We start from the raw sequence: 23,607 nt of genomic DNA, 5'->3' as shown, positions 1-23,607 counted from the left end.
ACATCATATATTGCAAGAAAATATGCGCTCGTCTGACCACCCCAAACTCGCGTTTCACGGCCTCGCAATGTAATGTAAACTGAAAGATTTTTATTGCAGGTGCTGTGCTTTAGAAGGTAACTAATGGGAGTTTGTAAGTATGTGTGTGTGTGTGCGTCAGTGGCGTAGCTATCGTATGGCCATTGGCCAGGTGGTGCAGTGCACCAGTTCCCCGGACCCCAGGGGGCCCTCTAACCTAAGTATATATGTAGATATAGTTTAGATATAGTTAGTGTTTCGTATTGTAACTAAGGGACCCCATACATCCCTGTATTTCTTTTATTATTATTTTTTGTATTTTTTTTTCTTTAATTGTATAATATAGTTTTTAAGCATTTTATTTGTAACTAGCTGTTGCCCGCGGCTTCGCCCCCGTTGTATTTTTCTGTATTTTCTTCCATAAAAACCTTCTCCTGATAGTAACGAACACAACAAAAAAAGAATTAGCGAAATCGGACCAGTCGTTCCCGAGTTTTGCGCTTAGCAACACATTTTATGATTCATTTTTATTTATAGAGAAGATTATATTTTTATGAAAAAAATACTTTCTGCCAAGTTTCTTGCGGCGCATTCTTCTTGGCAATGATGGTCTTTCCGAAAGCGCTGGTAGTTTAAAAAAATGACGTGTAAAAGTGCCCATTGCGGCCTATTTACTGAATAAATCATTTGAATTTTGAATTTAAGCTTTGAAAAGAGAGAAGCATAAAAGAAAAAGGGAAAAAAACTTGTGAGCAGGCTCTAGCCATTTTCTTTTTTTATGTTTTTGAAGGCCAAGTTCAAGCTACGTGGAAAGAGGGGTGATGGTCCGATTCTTTCTCTATGCACCGGAGCCCTTGTCCACTTAGCTACGCCAATGGTGTGCGTGTGTGTAGTGCGTACGCTTACCACTTCTTCACGCTAAAAGGGTCGGACAGATTTGGATGAAATGTTAAATAGCCGTGCCTTGGGAGAGGCCTATGTCCAACAGTAGACTGACTGCTGATGATAGTGTTGATTCAGTCTTGACGTTTTATCTACACACTATTTTCCTAACTGGACAAAAAGGATGCAACCTTCAACAATTATTTTTTAAATTTTGGTTCTACTGACTGCTGTTTGGACTGTGTTCTGAAGAACTTTTTGACAATATGCCTACTGCAACTTTCTTCCATCGCACTCGCACCGCTCGCCATAGACAGGGAGTTCATCCCCACATGTTGGAGTCACAACGGTCGCGTACCGTTCGGTTCAAAAGGTGTTTTCTCCATAGAACACTTAAATTGTGGAATGAACTTCCTGTCGTGGTTTTCCCAGCGAGTTACAGCATGGAGGTCTTCAAAAGGGGTATAAACAGGTTTATGCAGGGTCGGCAACGCGCGAGTGATACTTCGGGTGTTGCAAGCGTTCCTAGGCGGCGGTAATTATGTACCATGCCTGTTTGCCACCGACGTGGTGTAACTTGCAGCAGGAACATAAGCGAATTTAAAGAATAACATGACAGTGCTTTGGATCATTTCTGTTTAAACTATGTCCAACAACAGTTTTATCGACCCAATAACGCAGATACAGGCGAGATAAGAACATAACACATATTGGAATTCATAAGAAGATAAAAGGTTCGGATATAGGCGTTTATCTTGTTGAAATTATTGTTTGTCTCGTAAATCAGTGTTACATCGTTATGGTGATTCATTTACGTCGATATATGACACACGGCGTTAATAATCGACCCGTTACGAGTATTTAATCGTTTACATTGTTTCGGTTGTCTATTGTACGCCCAAGTTTCCCCAGCCCAGAGGCGTGCTAATAACAATCTACGTCTTTTAATTACCTACATACATGCTTCTTGTTTCTATGTAGTATCATGGCCATGGCATACCGTGTTTTACTTGATTTAGGTATTAACTAGTAGGTGTGTACTGCCTGTCCTAACTTACGGTGCTCAAACATGGTCACTTACTGAGTTACAGAAGACCAAATTGAAGGTTTTCCAGAGAGCAATGGAGCGCAGTATGTTGGGAGTGAAACGGGTTGACCGGATCCGGAACACTGTATTGCGCTCCAAAACACGCATTGCTGATGTGGGTGCCAAGACTGGCAGGCTGAAATGGGACTGGGCAGGCCACGTCAGCCGTATGGAACCCAAGGTGGGCTAAAATAGCCACAGACTGGATACCACAAAACGGACTTCGACGGCGTGGCAGGCCCAGGCGTCGATGGCGGGATGATCTGGACGCCTTTCTTCGCAGCTGGTCAGAGATCGCCCAAGACCGGGTCGAGTGGAGGACATGGGGGGAGGCCTTTGCCCAGCAAAGGGACACCTCTACAGGTTTTTGAATATAAAATAATAAAATAAAAATATAGGTATTCACTTTGACAGACGGTTCAATACATTGATAGAAACTACCCGGTAATTAGCCGTGGTGGCCTAGTGGTTTGACCCATCGCCTCTCAAGCAGAGGGTCGTGGGTTCAAACCCCGGCTCGCACCTCTGAGTTTTTCGAAATTCATGTGCGGAGTTACATTTGAAATTTACCACGAGCTTTGCGGTGAAGGAAAACATCGTGAGGAAACCTGCACAAACCTGCGAAGCAATTCAATGGTGTGTGTGAAGTTCCCAATCCGCACTGGGCCCGCGTGGGAACTATGGCCCAAGCCCTCTCATTCTGAGGGGAGGCCTGTGCCCTGCACGTATATAGGCTGGGATGATGATGATGACCCGGTAATTAACTTTTAAGCCAAATGGAATTTATAAAATATTAATAACACTGAAGCCCATAAACACACGGTGAAACGCAACGGCAACGAAACTGCACCTTCTAGTTACTTTTGAGTTTCATTTGAGTTTGTGGGTTCACTATTATGTTGCAGAAAATCGAATGTCATACATAATTTTCGTTTCACATAATTTATGCCAACTTACCGTTATGCCAATTCACATTATGCGCATTTACATTATGCGTATTCAGTTAGGACAATTCATCATCATCCCAGCCTATATACGTCCCACTGCTGGGCACAGGCCTCCTCTCAGAACAAGAGGGCTTGGGCCATAGTTCCCACGCAGGCCCAGTGCGGATTGGGAACTTCACACGCACCATTGAATTGCTTCGCAGGTTTGTGCAGGTTTTCTCACGATGTTTTCCTTCACCGCATAGCTCGTGGTAAATTTCAAATGTAATTCCGCACATGAATTTCGAAAAACTCAGAGGTGCGAGCCGGGGTTTGAACCCACGACCCTCTGCTTGAGAGGCGATAGGTCAAACCATTAGGCCACCACGGCGATAGGACAATTAATTTATGCTAATTAATATAGACCCGAGCTGAGTACAGTTTTTTTAATGTATGAATGCAGTTTTTCTTGTTACTAAAATCGATGGCATGGTTCCTAAGAACAGATCTTCGTATGTCTTATTTATAGTTTCAGACTTTCCCATACAGACCGATTTAAATGAGCCACCCTGTATAATGGATTTGGCGTGCGAAGCCGCAAGCAAGCAAAGTCTTAACATAATGAGGTCATAAATTATAAACAAAGATGTAACTCAAGGGTCAACATTATTGAAGCGTACGAGGAAAACTGTTCAGTTATGCGGAGTAATTACCAGGAAAGATAGGAGAGGCAATGATTCATGGTGCATGTGTTTAAAAAATATTCCGAACATACATAAACAAATTGGATATACATAGCAATACTGATAAACAAGGAAACGCGACAATTATAATTAGTGTGAATGGTTACAAAATGTAAAGGGTTGAGTTTTGTTACACTTTTTACCGGAGGTATTTCTGCCTTGTATGTCTGCACTGCTCCCGTCGGACTAGGCCAGCTTACCTAGGCTTACCAAATACAAATCCTAGCCTATATACATCCTACTAGGGATGGTAATCGATGGCGAAATAATCGATTAATTGATAATCGATTATTTTAACTGTGTTGATTTTAATTAATCGATTAAGGGCGCTCATGGTATCGATTAATCGAATCGATATCGAACATTCCTTCCTACGGTGTTGCCAGATGTACCGCTTTTCCGCGTTTTACACCGCCTTTTATAAGGAGGGACGACACACTAGGTGCGAAATTCAAACTTTTTACAGTTTAAATGTGTTTAAAGTGAAATAAAATGGGTGACACTATTTCTCGGCCGTGAAATACCGACATGGAAATACCGACCCGATATTTCGTGTACTCACCCATACAAACTGGTGTCAAACTGACAAGAGTTTCTATGGGCGTGTACACCAAATATCATGTCGGTATTTTACGGCCGGGAAATAATGTCACCCATTTTATCACTATAAAAAAAAAAATAGTAAAATATCGATTAATCGGTGTAAAATTATCGATTATTTAAATTTTTCGATTAATGGATTACTTCTCGATAATTTTACATGAATTAATCGATTAATCGAATCGATATCGAACATCCCTACATCCTACTGCTGGGGATAGACCTCTTAGAATGAGAGGACCTGAGGGAACATAAGGGAAATTTGGAAATACCTGACAAAGCTGACGCTCATTTCGTGATCCTGAATTAGTTTTCAGACAATAATTGTTCCTAAATGACAGACGCAGAACAGAGATTTTGAATTATTTTGTACCAATAACATACTCAATAAACAAGGTTGAGTCAAAACTGTTCATAACGACACCAGTTATAACGAAATATCGGTAGTAACGATGACCAAGAAAAAAAAAACCCAACACGAACACATACCAAAATAATACTGGTTATATATAACGATCAACCATGTTTTACGTTCAAAAACACAAACTAGGTTACATTTACAGAGAAATATTGCTGTCCCTTCGATGTCGTTCGTTATTAACGGTTTTGACTGCATGTTACAAAAAAAATACATTAAAAATTTAAGACATTTTCGTATTTTGACCGCATTCCTGATGTCTGGTAACCCTAAGTAGGCCAATAAAAGCGAAAGCATACTTGCAAGACAAGACCACACTGAGGAATCAAGGTGACATTAAGTTGAAAGAAAGTAACTTAAATAATCAAGAGCAAATTCAGTCAATAACTATATATTACCTAAAGTCTCTTTAATCCTGCACTTTGTTTTAACAACTTTGAAAGATAACTGTACATTAATAGTTAGACTCCTTGATCTTGATTGACACAGATGCGTCAAGATGGTTCGATAGATAATCGCGTTCTACTTTCATTTGAAAATCTATATATACCTTTCAAAAGTCCATGTACACTTTTGACCCTTTAACCCTAAAGTTCCGTAGAAGAATGGGCAAATAGAACGTATCAACTGCACCCTTAACAAAGCAGTCCTTACCCCGGAGGTCTTTCGCTCGCACTCATCCTGTCAGCTCTTCTTTTCTTGCAGGTGTTGCAGTTCAAAGTCGGAGCTCCCCCCTCCCAGACCCCTCCCTTCCAGAACACGAGCCGACCCTCACTGTCCATCGAGACACGACATGGCTAACCATGGATGTAGGGTTGAGGTAGCAGGTTGCAAAAGAGCTAAAGCTCCGGAAATAAACAGTGAGCAAGTCAATCACAATTCGTTTCTATCACTGACATCAATATCACAGTTTCATAAATTGAGCCAAAACCTGCTCCGATAATATAAGGCAGCGAGCTCTTTCTTATGCACAGTGAATGATCTAAATGAGCTCCGTAGATCACAATACCACAGTTTCCACAAACAAAGTCGATATCCTATTGGCAAGTTCATTGAGATCCAAAAATAAATCCACCAGTTCACCGTTGTATTGGTTCCTCGAACCCAAATAATGTTACACCGCTGAATGACGACGCACAATTACCAGAAACTTTTTCACTGTGTAAACAAAGCCTACGACTGAAAACGAGGTCATTTACGGAGCACATGGACATTTTGACGCAAACGTCTTCACTCGTTTATGTAACTAAGGCATCCATCCAAAAACGATAAACAAAACCGCGTCTCGAAATAAACAACGGCATCCTATCCAGGTTGGAACAGAAACCGGCAAGGAGCGACCGGTCGTTGCGCCGCCTTGCACGAGACTGCTTTGATGTTCCAAGTTTAAATACAAATTTCAAACTTGGAACGAGTCTGTAGCTGGCCACCTACATCCTTCATGCTGGCCAGTTCGAACTCCTATTCAAATTTCTTATTTTTCGAAAAAAGAATTTGCTGTCATGTGACAAATCATGAATCGTTTTTTTTATCCGTCCTATTTTATTATTATTTCGAAATTAGGTGTCTTCATGATCTAAAATTTCAAATGCGCTCTTCAACAAAAACGTTAGTTATAAGTATCTAAGGAAACATTGTTGACCTATTTTTCTATCGTATTTATGTTGGGACTTGTTATTTCCTTCCTTAATAATTGACCTACTAGTTTCCCTTATTAAGTGAATACTTAATGAGAGAATTCTCATTCTCCTTTCAGATCAATCGTTCTCAAATCGAACGGCTCCATCAATCAATCACATATACCTATGTTAGGCGCGGAACGCTGAAAACCGGTGATAAAATAATATTCAAACAGAAGAAAAAGAAACAATATTTAGTGCCGTAAAATATACTAAAGATAGACGAACAGTGTAAGCCACGTGGCGAGCCGACGAACGATTCAAGCTTTTTGTTGATCGAAATAAGTTCCCAAGTTGATAGAGTCCATAAAAGTATGATAAGAAGATATTTATAATTGCTGAATCACTTGCAGCAAATGTTTGCACGCGGTTTAGCGTGTTAGATATGTTTAAATCCATTGCTAAACTAAGATTCTTATTTATTCAAGAGTGTCTATACGTATAAGAAACTGTATTTCACCTCTCAACTCTATTGGTTTTTGGTCCATTTTGACGCATGGTCCATTGGCATGAAAAATATCTCATTGCAAGATAAACCCAAACTTCTCATCGGTCTTACCGGTACAGTCACCTGCATTAATATCTGCCACAGCAGAGCGTGCAAAATATCTGACACGTCCTACAGTCCTACCGGCATTTATTAGTTCTTTACCTCAAAGGCATAAATTCCTTGTAGCGATTCACCGAATCTCATTTCACCTCTATCGTAGATTTTGTTATAGCGTTGTGACACGATCGTTTATTTTTTTAGTCGGTATAAATTTAGTCGCATTTCACCTCCGTGCAATTAATTAGAGTCCCCAGTAAACATATATCGCGGCGAAATACGTCAGGGGTAAAATACTACACGAAAAATGAGATGCTACAAATTAATTATACCAATGTAAAAAACTACTCGAAAAATTGCGTCTAGTACATGAATTGAAAATACAAACTGAAATATAGATGCAGAGAAAAACCAGAAAAATATAATATCAGCACTGGGAATCGAGCCCAGGTCCTCGGCATTCCGTACCACGTGCTATACCGCTACACCACTGCTGGACAACGGTACAGACACGAATTTCCCCTATGCACCACATATCTCAGCTTGCTTGTTTCTTATTTAGCCACTTAAGCAGTGACGCTAGCGACATCTATACCGTAGCCCTCATCGAGAAACCTTCGGCATTCCATTGGAACTAACCGCTCACCCGGACAAGAGATATCGCTATTAAGCCAAAACTTCTAAAATTCTAAAGATTCCAAAAAACCAATCTAGTACATGATTCTATTGAAATTTTGTTAGTTCGAGGTGAAATGAGACTCGGTGAATCCCTACATGGCATTTATGCTTTTGAGGTAATGAAATAACAAATGTCTACCGGATCTAGAAATAAAGTTGTATATTTATGCACGCTTAGTTGTGCCAGATATTGGTGCTGGTGACTGTACAGGACATGTGTGAGCTGGCTCCACTATGGCTGCGTGTTGGTCTGTCTATAAATACCCCGTATCGTCTTATTTGAATATCGTTAGGTCATTAATGGCTTTAAAAATCCCGCAGCAATTTGTGGTTTTAAAAGCGAGGGCTTTCATTTGATTGGCGTACGCTCATATTATGTTAGTTTTAATTTTAAAAGTTGAGGTTGAGGAGCAATTTAATTACAGACTAAGTTGAGAACTGAAAAAGTGTAAAACCTACAGACGGATTAGTCTATTTGCTAGTATTAATTGGTGGTTTAGTGAACTGTAAATTTTTGTCTTGAAAAATGTTTTTTTTTTTTTACATAAAAGTGACCATGATTGACCCCTATCTCAAGTGCAGTGTGGTCAAAGGTAGATACACCTGGGTGAGATCACTGGTTCAGTGACAGCCTATTCACTCTAGCCTTGAAGAGCCCTAGATTGTGATTGTTATTGTATTTATTTTAAAAGAAAGAAAAGAAAGAAAGAAAGAAAATATTTATTCGTGACAAACATGAGAACAATGGATAAAAGAAGTAAAAAGAGAAAAAAAAATAAGTTATGCATGTCACGAAATGGTCCCAAATCAGCAATCTGCCGGTCTTGCGGATTTTACACACATACACATAAACATCACGCCTGTATTCCCAAAGGTGGTAGGCAGAGCACACAAAACGTTACCGCGGAGCCACTTTTAGCAATTTTAGGTATTAAGTTTGACAAAAACGGTACAATAGTGACAGGTTGCTAGCCTATATCATATATCCTCAGTCGCCTCTTACGACATCCACGGAAGAAATGGAGAGGTGCAATTCTAACCCGACACCACACGGGTATTTTATTTTATATTTTGACAATTGCAGCCTATTACTTTTGGTAATCTGGTAACCGATATAAAAAGAGACAATGTAAATAAGTATAAAAGAGCCTTTTCCGGGCTACTAACAAAATAAACATAGTAATTTTTATTTTGAAATGACAAATATAAATAAGCATAACCTTGAAATATATGTATCGTTCAATCCAAGACAGTTCGTCATACAATCTACAGCCAACCGAGCCAACAATTCAAAAGCGTGTGAATTTTTAAATTGGCATTTCCGTTCATTACAAATATCAAAAATAGTCAAGTTTGCGACGAACAACAGCAGCAGTCCTTTTCATATTCATGTAGTTAAAAGAAGACGGATTGATGTTTGCCGATCGGTTATTTCAAGAGTTTGTTTGTTTGTCATGCTTTGAGTTCTGGACAATGACCTTTGTGACGCTATGTCTAGAATTCTCGCCAAAATACGTGGGTTTGAAATATCTCGAAGACAATGAGCGCCTAGTTTGAGAGAAGCTTGACTTTTTTATTTCTTTGCCAAAGTCGTACCATTTTGGAACTTTTTTAATACAAGAGTCTTACGAGTCCTAAAGAGTCACTACGGCATCATAAATCCTAATAATATCGATGGATTCGAGTATGGCGCATAAGAGTTTTCGAAATTTTTGTGTGAAATTATATTTTAAAATTTACCGTGACGTTTTCAGTAAAGGACAACATAGTGAAGAGCCTGCGAAACAATTCAAATTGGGTCTGCAAAGGATCTACAGGCGAAATCTTTATACGACCAGATGACCTAGTGGTTAGAGAACCTGACTACGAAGCTTGAGGTCCCGGGTTCGATTCCCGTGTCGGGGCAGATATTTGTATGAAAAATACGAATGTTTGTTCTCGGGTCTTGGGTGTTTAATATGTATTTAAGTATGTATCTATATCTATCCTACTAATATTATAAATGTGAAAGTTTGTGAGTGAGTGAGTATGTTTGTTACTTTTTCACGCTGAAACGGCTTGACGGATTTGGAAGAAATTTGGCGAAAAGTTAGTTTATAACCTGGATTAAAACATAGGATACTTTTTATCCCGATATTCCCACGGGATAGGAATAAAATCTTGAAATAACAACCGCTGGGCTTAGAGCCATGAAATTTAGTATGTAGGTAGCTGGACCTCTGGAATAACACATAGGCTACTTTTTATCTCGATATTCCCACGGGATAGGGATAAAATCTCGAAAAACCAACCGCTGGGCTTAGAGTCATGAAATTTGGTATGTCGGTAGTTGGACGTCTGAAATAACACATAGGCAACTTTTTGACCCGATATTCCCACGGGATACCTAGGGATAAAATCTTGAAATAACAACCGCTGGGCTTAGAGCCAATAAATTTAGTATGTAGGTAGCTGGAGCTCTGTAATATCACATAGGCTACTTTTTATCCCGATATTCCCACGGAATAGGGATAAAATCTCGAAATATTAACCACTGAGCTTAGAGTCATGAAATTTGGTATGTATGTAGCTGAACGTCTGGAATTACACATAAGCGACTTTTTACCCGATATTCCTACAGGATACCTAGGGATAAAATTTCGAAATAACAACCATTGGGCTTAGAGCTATGAAATTTGGTATGTAGGTAGCTGGACCTCTGGAATAACACATAGGCTATTTTTTACCCCGATATTCCCACGGGATAGGGATAAAATCTTGAAATAATAACCGCTGAGCTTAGAGGCATGAAATTTGGTATGTAGGTAGCCGGACATCTGGAATAACACATAAGTACGCTACTTTTTATCCCGATATTCCCACGGGATAGTTTTATAACTAAGGGACCCCATACATCTCTGTATTATTATTATTATTTTGTAATTTTTTTCTTTAATTGTACACTGTAGTTTTAAAGTATTTTATTTGTAATTATTTTATTTTTAAAAAATGACTTTCTGCCAAGTTTCTTGCGGCGCATTCTTCTTGGCAATGATGGTCTTTCCGAAAGCGCTGGTAGTTTAAAAAATGACGTGTAAAAGTGCCCATTGCGGCCTATTTACTGAATAAATTATTTGAATTTGAATTTAGATAGGGAAATTTTTTGAAATTTCAGCACTGGGTTTAGTCTTGAATTTTGTACAGTTATTCACAACACAACCTCAATGAAGACCACGATATAAATTTTGGAAATTTCCAGGGGAATTTTGTAAAATCCCGAAAATTTCAATTGCAACTACCAGACCGAATAGTTTACGCGTGCGAAGCCACGGGTAAAAGCTAGTATAATTATATTTATCCGTTGCTATTACCACCCATAACACAAGCTTTGCTAAGCTTACTTTGGGACTAGGTCAATTGGTGTGAATTGTCCCGTGATATTTATTTATATTTATGTGTCCAGATCCTAGGCCAAAGATGGACTAAATAATTTTCATAACACTTTGCTCGTAAACAGTGTCGTTACATGCAGGCCAACTTGGTTGCAACCCCCTGATCCTGAATAAAACCCAAGGACCTTTTTTGTGTAATGAAATAACGCCAAAATGTAATGAAATGATGACTAATTATTCCTTAGACTACGTTTCCACTAGAGATATTCCAGGATGCGTTGCGAGGTTATGTTAATGTAGCGTTTCCATTGGTTTACCACAAACACTTCCCTTGCATCGCATCTTCGCACATCTTTGGTAGAATCGCTGCCTTGGGCAAGGAACATACGCTTTAATTCAAAATAAAAAATATTATTCGACCTATGTCTCAGAAATGTTTTTTAAGTGATAAGATAACTCTGCCTCTGTCTATCTTTGAACAAAAACCTTTATTAAACTAGGTCATGAGCAGGACGAAAAAATCCAAGTTGGCTGATGTCGTTGTAAGTCCACGAAATCGAAAGCAGTTAGTGATTCATTGGTACCGTTAGCTACGTGGAAACTGTTTAGATGACAGAGCATACATAGACACAGTCATTCATTAGGTATCTACTGACATATATCTCTGTCCTTTTTAGGCTTCCGTACCTCGAAAGGAAAAAACGGAACCCTTATAGGATCACTTTGTTGTCCGTTCGTCCGTCTGTCAAAACCCTTTTTCACAGGAACGCGTGGAGGAATCAAGCTGAAATTTATATCAAATCCTACTAAGGTCTACTGTCCCTTGGAGCTGTAAAAAAATCAAACTTCTAAGCCGACGCAATCAAAAGATACAGCCGTTTATCATTATTATATTCAAAACCTATAGGGTACTTCCCGTGAACTTAGAATCTTTAAATTTGGTACAAAGCAACCTTTTATAGCACAGATAAAGGAAAAATTGCGAAAAGCATACATTTTTAAGTTACATATATAATAAAAATATTTGTACGGAACCCTCGGTGCGCGAGTCCGACTCGCAATTGGCCGGTTTTATAACTATTAATTTGTTTATACTTAACTAATTAACTTTAACCTGCGGCTTGGCACACGTAAACGGAAATTCCGGGATTTCGCAAAAATCGCATCGATAATTGGTTCGCGTTTCATAAAAAAATTAGCGGCAAATTGTATGTCTCTAATCCTAGCAGTTGCAATTTACTTAACGCGCTAAAAATACAATACAATACAATAACTCTTTATTGCACACCAACACAGTAAGCAGTACAGAAAATATATACATAGAGATTTTCTAAGGTAAGCAATAGGCGGCCTTATCGCTTCAGAGCGATCTCTTCCGTGCTAAGGTTGCATTAGAAAAGTTTATTGACATAGTCGTCAAGTTTCCTTAAATTTTCTAATTTTTTGGACAACTTTCTGGGCACTTAGGCTGTTTCCACCAGAGATGTGCGAGAAATGTTTTCTTTATATTTACTAATATTATTATAAAGAGAAAAGATTTGGATTTTTGGATGTTTGTTACGAATTAACTCAAAAACTATTGGACCGATTTTAACAACTCTTTCACTATTAGAATGCTAAATTATTCCAAAGTGCCATATTTATTACCAGAAAAATTAGGGTTCCCTACTAAAACTTCAATAATGTGCCTCAAAGTGTAAAAAACTTGCCACTGTCTGTCTGTCTGTCACTAGGCTGTATCTCATGAACCGTGATAGCTAGACAGTTGAAATTTTCAAAGTTGATGTATTTATGTTGCCGTTATAACAACAAATACTAAAAACAGAATAAAATAAATATTTCAGGGGTGCTCTTTACGGCAAATATTCACAGAATATTATTTTGTACTTTAATTCACTTTAAAAATAAATAATTTAATGAAAATAGAATAAATATTGGAGGGCTCCCGTGCGGCAAACGTGTTTTTGTTCCATTTTTGCTAATGTCTAATGTTGTATAAGTTAAGTACTTAAATCTGATCCGCACTTGTCCGGTCTTTTTTTACTTTGCCCGTGCGAAGCCGGGGCGGGTCGCTAGTACATAATAAGAAGAGTGTTGAAGCGTTTTAATGAGGGCTATCGTTTTTTGTCTTACTAGATGGCGCCACTGTTGCGTGAGGTTTTTAAGTATGGCTTTCATATAGGTTATTACGGGCGTGAAAACAAAGTTTAGATCAAAATCATATTGAATGCACCTTAAAATAATACCGTAACAATATCGAGCAACCACAGTGTTGCGTAGTCCCGTTTTGTTCGGAAATAAAGGGAAGACAAAAGTTTCCGAAAGACAAAACTGTCTCAAAACACAGACATTCATTGCCCCGTAACGCATAATTGCCATAATTAATTTCAGGTAATGCAAAATATTCATAAAATTATTCTAATTATACATAAACTCGCGTAGCTCACCCAAAAACTATGAGATTTGACATTTCGGAGACCTCACGCTACACTAGCGCCTCTAGCGGCGAATTCATTCGCGATAGCCCTCATTGGCTCATAATAATATAAAATATTCCACGCAACACATCCTCGTACATCTCTGGTGGCAACGCAGCCTTACTATCGGGTGAGATAGAGGTCAGCTAAAAAAAACCGGCCAAGAGCGTGTCGGACACGCCCGAAATAGGGTTCCGTAGCCATTACGAAAAAAATCAAGTAATATTATGTGCGTTATATCACAATTAAAACACTACAGTCTTTAAATCTATTACCAGAAAAAGAGCGTATCTTCACGGCGCTTACGTCCTTTTGTTGAGAAGCGCAGTTTTTCGGCAATAACTCAAAAACGGTATATGCGATCATGTTGAAACCAATTTTCGTTGGAAGTATTTATTAGGCGTTACCTTTCCATATTTTTTGCATATTTTTTGGACTAACGGTTTACGAGATAGAGGGGGGGGGCACAATTTTTGCTACTTTGGGAGCGATTATTTCCGGAAATCTTCACTTAATCAAAAAAGTTTTTGAGAAACCTTACTATCTTTTCAAAAGAGCTGTCGAACTATGTGCCACACGTGTATGGAGTGCCCCCCCCTATAAATATTTATTTTTGTAATTTAACTACAAAACGAAATAGCGGCTTTGACAAGACATCTGTACTCCACATTTCATTGATATAAGTACATCTTGTTGTTTCGTGTTAAAATGCCTGTGACATACGGACGGACAGACAGACAGACGAACTTGACGAAACTATAAGGGTTCCGTGTTTGCCAATTTGGCTCCGGAACCCTAAAAACCGGCCAAGTACGAGCCGGACTCGGGCACCGAACATTCCGTATAATTTTTTTGGTACGTCGAAATATTAAACGACCGCGTCAATAAATAACCAGTTGTAAGCACTTGTGCCACCGCCGACGATGAGCGACAAGCGAGCAGAGCGAGTAACTAGAAACGGGTGGGCGAGCAGTGAAAAGCGAGTGTTCGAGCACGACGGGCGATTACTCGCTCCACTCGCTCGAGCCGGGCGGCCGCCAAGCTAACAGCGCTGAGCGAGTATCGCTGAGCTAGTTTTATAGCCCAGCGAGTTTTATAGCTCTTGTCGCTACGATAAAAGAAGTAAGAGCGAGTTCTCGCCGGCAGTGTGAACCGCCAGCGATCAACTATTAATATATATGTCTCTTTTACTCACACAGGACCTTATATCTTTTGTTCGTTTCTTGGGCGAGAAAATAGTCGATAGCCAATCGTTTCCTCGCCGGCGGTGAGACAACTGCCGTAAGCAGAGCTCTGTGTCTAAGCAAAATGTGTGATGCGGCGGAAGGCGGTGAAGTGAACACTTATAGTAACTTATAGCTGTAGAGACCTTCTGCTTTTGGGCAGACGCCCACGACACCGTATCATACCATAACCGTTTAACGTATCAGGCACGGAATGCAACGCTCCGAGCATGGCACGTGACGGCGAACAGTTGGTTAAGAAACGTGCGTCTCATCTCGACACGTTCCTAGTACGGTCATGATATGACACGGTGTAGAGGGTCAAGACCTTTAAGCCTACGGTCCACGTAGACCGCGCGTCATGCGCTAACGTCGTTATTTTGACGCTTGTGGTGCAGCTTGCGTCCTGCATAGACAGGAACGAAACTGCAGGGCTACTAAAAAACTCGAAACTGGAAGTTCGTATCGTCCCTCTCGCTCACGTATTAAATAGTATAAGTGTCAGAGGGACCGCGCGACACGAACTTCGAGTTTCGTAATAGCCCTACTGTTGTCCACGAGACTAGACATGGGTAATCTCAACTCCGCGAAGTCGCGTGTCGGTACCGACGAATCCGCTTATTGAATCCGACTCCTTTAATGACTCCGGTTCTTTCGAGCGATTATTAGTTTATCTATGGCCGATCCGGCCCGGCTCAGTTCGGTCGGTACCAAGGTCAAGGTACTGAACTGAAGTACCGATTCGTTTCGTCCTTTTGATGTTGAAAAATTCTAAATTGTGTAAGCCTGCCTGCCTAGTGATTCCAAACAATATTATGATTTAAATTCTGTGTCATAAGACCTATTTTTCCCTGCAATTTTTGCTTAATAATTAAGCGTCGGCCGCTCCGGTCATATTAAGTATTATTATGTTTCAATTCTATCTCATTTCTTTCCAATATAACCGAGCGAGTAGTCCGAGTACCGAACGTAGGTACCGGCTCACTCAGCGCCCGACCATACATAATATGATGAAATAAGATCCGATCCGATCCGATCCGATCCGAGCCGAGCGCAAAAGTGGAGCGAGTGAGTGTGACGGCGTTCACGAGCCGCTCGATCCGGCCGGACTTGGTCGGAGTTAGTAACTCCGGAGTCGATAAGATTTGAAAGGAGTCATTAAGGGATTCGGATCCGCTTGAGGATCTGACTCTTTTGAATCTTCAGATCCGGATTTACCCATCTCTACACGAGACGCAAACGCAACGTACCGTCAAGCAGCTCCTACTGTGATATTATTATAGAAGCAGTGAGGGTGAGGGGGGTGTACGCCGTGGTGGCCTAGTGGTTTGACCTATCGACTCTCAAGCAGAGGGTCGTGGGTTCGAACCCCGGCTCGCACCTCTGAGTTTTTCGAAATTCATGTGCGGAATTACATTTGAAATTTACCACGAGCTTTGCGGTGAAGGGAAACATCGTGAGGAAACCTGCACAAACCTGCGAAGCGATTCAATGGTGTGTGTGAAGTTCCCAATCCGCACTGGGCCCGCGTGGGAACTATGGCCCAAGCCCTCTTGTTCTGAGAGGAGGCCTGTGCCCAGCAGTGGGACGTATATAGGCTGGGATGATGATGATGATGATGAGTGAGGGTAGATTTAGACTAAGCATGTGAAGGGTATACGGGAGGATAAGCAGTCATGGCCATGGCTTGAATGTTGTTTGATTATCGCCTTCCTTCCAGTTGCGTTCCTTTCTACGCAGGATGCCAGCAAGCTGCACAAGCGTCAATGTCAAACGACATGGCGTGCGTTCTACGTGGACAGCAGGTCTTAAAGCTATATGTCATGGTGGTATTAGTCTCACCTTAGGCACGTGTCAGACATTCTTCTAGAGGCGAGCCGTTTACGCGCCAGAAACCGAACAGAGAACGCATTTCACTGACGTGCTGGAGGGTTTACCAGCTAGAAAGAAAGAAACAAATATTTTTCGGCGTAACATAAAAAACAAAAAAAATTAATACTAAAATGCGAAAATTCATAAAATAATTGAAAGTACTATTTGTGAAGTTTTTAATTAAAAAATAATTAAGGAAGCTCTTTTTGTTGTCTGTACTTGCAATGTCTTCCAACCTATTTATGCACATCAAATTCCAAGTCAATCCGTCCACTGGAAGTGGGTCAAATTCGGCTACCAAAATTTGATTCACAGAAACACACATAGCAACACTAGCGTCAAACGGACCTTACGATACCAACGCCATCTAGCGATATCACCTGTTAGAAAGCCCTCACACCCACTTAAAGGGCCTTCAAGTGGGAGTGAGGCCTCGGGTGTAAAGTAGTGTTAGACAAACAAAAAAAATAAATTTTCAGAGTTCTTATTGGTTGCGCTGTGCTATAATAGCTACCTTCATAGCAAATTTCAAGTTTCTAGGACAACGGAAGTACCCTATATGATGTTCGGTAATCTGACCCATAATCTATCACGTTGAAAAGAAAGACGGACAAACATACACACAAACACACACACTTTCGCATTAATAATGAGAATGAAGTATTACGCCACCTGGGTGAACACAATTTGGGGTATTTTGGGAAAGGTGTATTTTGGGACTAGTTCTCAATGGTTCTCGTGTAAATCGAGAATGAGCCTTTTTGGAAATATGGTGTTTTATGGGCCTAGTTTCTTATGAGAAGAGGGGCTTTCGAAATTAGAGTGTATTGACTAATAGTGCGTTTTGGGACTAGTGCATTCGCCACCGGAGAGGTATGGAAGTATGGATGGATGGATGAGTGAGTCTCACGGTAGTTTTATCGACACGAATCGCAGCCGACCTACAAACAAGAAACTGTCAGTTGGCGTTCAGATTCGTCGATGCGTATGCGCCAATGTTATTATCGTACAAACTTCCGAGAATCATTAGACCTATGGGACGCTACTCTGAAATTCGAAATTCGTTTCGAACCGTCCGTCTTACACTACTATCAAGTTATACTATACGAGTATTAGATGATATGATAGCTAAGCTTATGCAAGACATGCATGCGTGTTCAAGCAGTTCCTCCACCTCCACACTGTAAGAATACACACAAATCACACAAACCCATCTATCACCACCACCACACTACACTGACGCGTTTCGAACTCAACCAGAGCTCATCTTCAGAGCGACACAACCGTACACCATGCTCAGCAGCAGCTTGTGTGATTTGTGTTGTGTGTGTTATTACAGTGTGGAGGTGGAGGAACTGTATGAACACGCATACATATTTTACATAAACTTAGCTATCTAAGGTCGCGGGTGAGCAAAGAAATTCTTTTAGTTCATTGATATGGACCTCCGCAAAGGCGATCAGGCGTTAGCCTGATTCAATAAATTAGGTATCAGTCGCTATCAAGTAGTTTCTAGAACTAAGATATATCTATCGAATCGAAGTTAACAGAAATCATTAAAAGCACGGTATAGGTATAATACTTGTCTATATAAATAAAAATGAATCGTAAAATGTGTTGCTAAGCGCAAAACTCGAGAACGGCTGGACCAATTCAGCTATTTTTTTTTTTCATATCATCGTTAAAGTCTAGGGAAGGTTTTTATGAAGAGAAAAACTGGAAAAATTGCTGGGAAACGGAAATGCGAGTATGGAAGTGCGGTAATTAATGCATCACCTGTGGGTTTAAGTAAAATGCGGAGTGATGCGAATGTTTGCTACTCAATTTTATTTAGGCGTTTTGTTTTATTAATCCCCTTATTTTGCATTTGCATGCTTGCTTGCTTGGCTGGAAGATGTTTCGACCTATAGTGTCTGAAATAGGGACGTTTTCTTCATTTTTTTTTTGTACACTACTTTTTTCGTTTAAAGTGGAACAAAGATTGCGGAGTAAATGAGTTTTATGACATGAGTACCTTAATACTACCTACTAAATAATAACAAAAACAAATTTAAATGAACTAAAATAATTTCCTTGCTCACCCGCGACCTTACGAGTGTAGTGTGGTGGTGGTGATGGATGGGTTTGTGTGATTTTCTGTGTGTTCTTACAGTGTGGAGGTGGAGGAACTGCATGAACACGCATATTTGCATAAGCTTAGCTATCGTAAGGTCGCGGGTGAGCAAGGAAATTATTTTAGTTCATTGATATGGACCTCCGCAAAGTAACGCCTGATTCAATAAATTATTTAAAAACAAATTTGTTTACGTTCCTCAATTTACATTGACTGGTTGATTTATTTGTGTTTTGATTTAATCTATTTATACTCATGCCACCTATAAGACAAGGGCGAAGCAATTTGGGTCGAAGAACTCGAAATGCTACAAACCAAGCTAATTATCAGAGTAATCGAACAGCCCAGCAACGTCAAGAGCGAAATGAAATTGAAAGGATTCGGATAGCACAAACCCGTGCAGAGCGCGTGCGTGAGCTGAATGCAGCTAATAATGTTGTAAGTTTCAATCGAGCTGCTTTCAATTACAATGTTACAATTGACTACAGTGCCTACCAATGCGTTGCTATTGGATCTATGAACTCAGTTTGCCCATATTGTAAGGCATTGAAGTACAAAATGAAGCCGCTGGATTGTGTTGCGCAAATGGCAAAGTGAAATTAATACCATTGGTGAAATTAATATATATATATTATATATATTTAAAGTACCCAAAAAATCTGTTCTGATATATTAGGTAGTGAAAATTAATAATTTCATCATATGCTGCATCATCACCAGAATTTAATTATAACAGATAAGTTTTCTACATCATTATATTTAGTGTAGATAGCCTAGATTTCTGTAGACTTGCTTGCTTCCATGCTCGCTTGCATGCTTGCTTGCTTGCTTGCATACTCGCTTGCTTGCTTTCTTGCATGCTTGCTTGCATGCCAGCTTGCATGCTTGCTTGCTTGCTTGCATACTCGCTTGCTTGCTTTCTTGCATGCTGGCTTGCATGCTTGCTAGCATGCAAGCTTGGTTACACGCTTCCATGTTCGCTAGCGTGCATGCTTGCTTGCATTCTTGCATGCCTGCTTGCATGCTTGGTTACATGCTTCCATGTTCGCTAGCGTGCATGCTTTTTTGCATGCTTGCTTGCATGCATGCTTGGTAACATGCCTCCATGTTCGCTAGCGTGCATGCTTGCTTGCATGCTTGCTTGCATTCTTGCATGCCTACTTGCATGATTGGTTACATGCTTCCATGTTCGCTAGCGTGCATGCTTGGTTACATGCTTCCATGTTCGCTAGCGTGCATGCTTGGTTACATGCTTCCATGTTCGCTAGCGTGCATGCTTTCTTGCATGCTTGCTTGCATGCTTGCATGCCTGCTTCCAAGCTTGCTTGCATGCATGCTTGGTAACATGCCTCCATGTTCGCTAGCGTGCATGCTTGCTTGCATGCTTGCTTGCATTCTTGCATGCCTGCTTGCATGATTGGTTACATGCTTCCATGTTCGTTAGCGTGCATGCTTCTTGCATGCTTGCTTGCATGCATGCTTGTTACATGCTTCCATATTCGCTAGCGTGCATGCTTTCTTGCATGCTTGCTTGCATGCTTGCATGCCTGCTTCCAACTTGCATGCCTGCTTCCAAGCTTGCTTGCATGCTTGCTTGCATTCTTGCATGCCTGCTTGCATGCTTGGTTACATGCTTCCATGTTGCTAGCGTGCATGCTTTCTTGCATGCTTGCTTGCATGCATGCTTGGTAACATGCTCCATGTTCGCTAGCGTGCATGCTTGCATGCTTGCTTGCATTCTTGCATGTTCGCTAGCGTGCATGCTTTCTTGCATGCTTGCTTGCATGCCTGCTTCCAAGCTTACATGCTGCTTCAAGCTTGCTTGCATGCATGCTTGGTAACATGCCTCCATGTTCGCTAGCGCGCATGCTTGCTTGCATTCTTGCATGCCTGCTTGCATGATTGGTTACATGCTTCCATGTTCGCTAGCGTGCATGCTTGCTTGCATGCTTGCTTGCATGCATGCTTGGGTACATGCTTCCATGTTCGCTAGCGTGCATGCTTTCTTGCATGCTTGCTTGCATGCTTGCATGCCTGCTTCCAAGCTTGCATGCCTGCTTCCAAGCTTGCTTGCATGCATGCTTGGTAACATGCCTCCATGTTCGCTAGCGTGCATGCTTGCTTGCATGCTTGCTTGCATGCTTGCTTGCATGCTTGCTTGAATACATGCTTCCTTGCGTGCTCGCTTGCATGCATTGTTACTTGCATACATACTTGCTTGCATACTTGTTGCATGCTTGCTTGCATGCTCGCTTGCGTGCATGGTTACTTGCATACTGGCTTGCATGCATGCTTGCTCCCTCGCTTGCGTGCTCGCATTGATTCCTCACTATAAAAAAAAGTACATGGCTAATAAGGTAACACAATATAAATTGATTTTAAGGCAGAACGAAGTTTGCGGGGCCAGCTAGTCTATATAAATAAAAATGAATCGTAAAATGTGTTGCTAAGCGCAAAACTCGAGAACGGCTGACCAATTCAGCTATTTTTTTTTTTCATATCATCGTTAAAGTCTAGGGAAGGTTTTATGAAGAGAAAAAACTGGAAAAATTGCTGGGAAAAAGAAAATGCGAGTATGGAAGTGCGGTAATTAATGCATCACCTGTGGGTTTTAGTAAAATGCGGAGTGATGCGAATGTTTGCTACTCAATTTTATTTAGGCGTTTTGTTTTATTAATCCCCTTATTTTGCATTTGCATGCTTGCTTGCTTGGCTGGAAGATGTTTGGACCTATAGTGTCTGAAATAGGGACGTTTTCTTCCATTTTTTTTCGTACACTACTTTTTTGGTTTAAAGTGGAACGAAGATTGCCGAGTAAATGAGTTTTATGACGAGTACCTTAATACTACCTACTAAATAATAACAAAAACAAATTTAAATGAACTAAAATAATTTCCTTGCTCACCCGCGACCTTACGAGTGTAGTGTGGTGGTGGTGATGGATGGGTTTGTGTGATTTGTGTGTGTTCTTACAGTGTGGAGGTGGAGGAACTGCATGAACACGCATATTTTGCATAAGCTTAGCTATCGTAAGGTCGCGGGTGAGCAAGGAAATTATTTAAGTTCATTGATATGGACCTCCGCAAAGTAACGCCTGATTCAATAAATTATTTAAAACAAATTTGTTTACGTTCCTCAATTTACATTGACTGGTTGATTTATTTTGTGTTTTGATTTAATCTATTTATACTCATGCCACCGCATCCGCGGACCGGGAGACGAGCTGTCGGTAGGCCTCCAACAAGATGGAGCGACGACTTGGTTAAGATCGCGGGATCGCGTGGATGCGGAAAGCACAAGACCGGTCTGAGTGGAGAGCTTGGGGAGGCCTATGTCCAGCAGTGGACGTCTTTCGGCTGACATGATGACTCATGCCACTATAAGACGAGGGCGAAGCAATTTGGGTCGAAGAACTCGAAATGCTACAAACCAAGCTAATTATCAGAGTAATCGAACAGCCCAGCAACATCAAGAGCGAAATGAAATTGAAAGGATTCGGATAGCACAAATCCGTGCAGAGCGTAATGAGCTGAATGCAGCTAATAATGTTGTAAGTTTCAATCGAGCTGCTTTAAATTACAATTTACAATTGACTACAGTGCCTACCAATGCGTTGCTATTGATCTATGAACTCAGTTTGCCCACATTGTAAGGCATTGAAGTACAAAATGAAGCCGCTGGATTGTGTTGCGCAAATGGCAAAGTGAAATTAATACCATTGGTGAAATTAATATATATATTATATATTTTAAAGTACCCAAAAAATCTGTTCTTATATATTAGGTAGTGAAAATTAATAATTTCATCATATGCGGCATCATCACCAGAATTTAATTATAACAGATAAGTTTTCTACATCATTATTTTAGTGTAGATAGCCTAGATTTCTGTAGACTCGCTGCTTGCTTTCTTGCATGCTTGCTTGCATGCCAGCTTGCATGCTTGCTTGCTTTCTTGCATGCTTGCTTGCATGCCAGCTTGCATGCTTGCTTGCTTGCTTGCATACTCGCTTGCTTGCTTTCTTGCATGCTGGCTTGCATGCTTGCTAGCATGCAAGCTTGGTTACACGCTTCCATGTTCGCTAGCGTGCATGCTTGCTTGCATTCTTGCATGCTTGCTTGCATGCTTAGTTACATGCTTCCATGTTCGCTAGCGTGCATGCTTTCTTGCATGCTTGCCTTGCTTGCATGCATGCTTGGTAACATGCCTCCATGTTCGCTAGCGTGCATGCTTGCTTGCATGCTTGCCTGCTTGCATGCTTGGTAACATGCTCCATGTTCGCTAGCGTGCATGCTTGCTTGCATGCTGCTTGCATTCTTGCATGCCTGCTTGCATGATTGGTTACATGCTTCCATGTTCGCTAGCGTACATGCTTGTTGCATGCATGCTTGGTTACATACTTCCATATTCGCTAGCGTGCATGCTTTCTTGCATGCTTGCTTGCATGCTTGCATGCCTGCTTCCAAGCTTGCTTGCATGCTTCTTGCATTCTTGCATGCCTGCTTGCATGCTTGAACATGCTTCCATGTTTGCTAGCGTGCATGCTTTCTTGCATGCTTGCTGCATGCATGCTTGGTAACATGCCTCCATGTTCGCTAGCGTGCATGCTTGCATGCTTGCTTGCATTCTTGCATTGGCCTGCTTGCATGATGATGGTTACATGCTTCATGTTCGCTAGCGTGCATGCTTCTTGCATGCTTGCTTGCTTGCATGCATGCTTGGTTACATGCTTCCATGTTCGCTAGCGTGCATGCTTGCTTGGTTACATGCTTCCATGTTCGCTAGCGTGCATGTTCTGCATGCTTGCTTGCATGCTTGCTTGCATGCTGCTTGCATGCTTGCATGCCTGCTTCCAAGCTTGCATGCCTGCTTCCAAGCTTGCTTGCATGCATTGCTTGGTAACATGCCTCCATGTTCGCTAGCGGCATGCTTGCTTGCATGCTTGCTTGCATGCTTGCTTGCATGCTTGCTTG

At 40.9% G+C, this 23,607-nt stretch overlaps 1 protein-coding gene across 4 annotated transcripts in view; it reads right to left on the bottom strand.

Moving 5' to 3' along the window:
- Positions 1–23,607, bottom strand: part of hpo (serine/threonine-protein kinase hippo) — a 126,823-nt gene that overhangs the window by 17,289 nt on the left and 85,927 nt on the right. For 2 of the 4 annotated variants that reach the window (XM_074101998.1, XM_074102001.1), the window contains exon 1: positions 5,329–6,025. The exons of 1 other annotated variant lie outside the window; for it this stretch is intronic. In XM_074101998.1, coding sequence (XP_073958099.1) covers positions 5,329–5,456 — 128 coding nt within the window. In that variant the 5' untranslated portion in view covers positions 5,457–6,025. Of the gene's footprint in view, positions 1–5,328; positions 6,026–16,491; positions 16,586–23,607 lie in introns of those variants that run through there. One more of the 4 variants, XM_074102000.1, reaches the window with a different exon arrangement.

This window comes from Choristoneura fumiferana, chromosome 18, assembly GCF_025370935.1.
Source record: "Choristoneura fumiferana chromosome 18, NRCan_CFum_1, whole genome shotgun sequence".
Classification (NCBI taxonomy): Eukaryota; Metazoa; Arthropoda; class Insecta; order Lepidoptera; family Tortricidae; genus Choristoneura; species Choristoneura fumiferana.
This window is presented reverse-complemented; position numbering and strand designations above follow the sequence as displayed.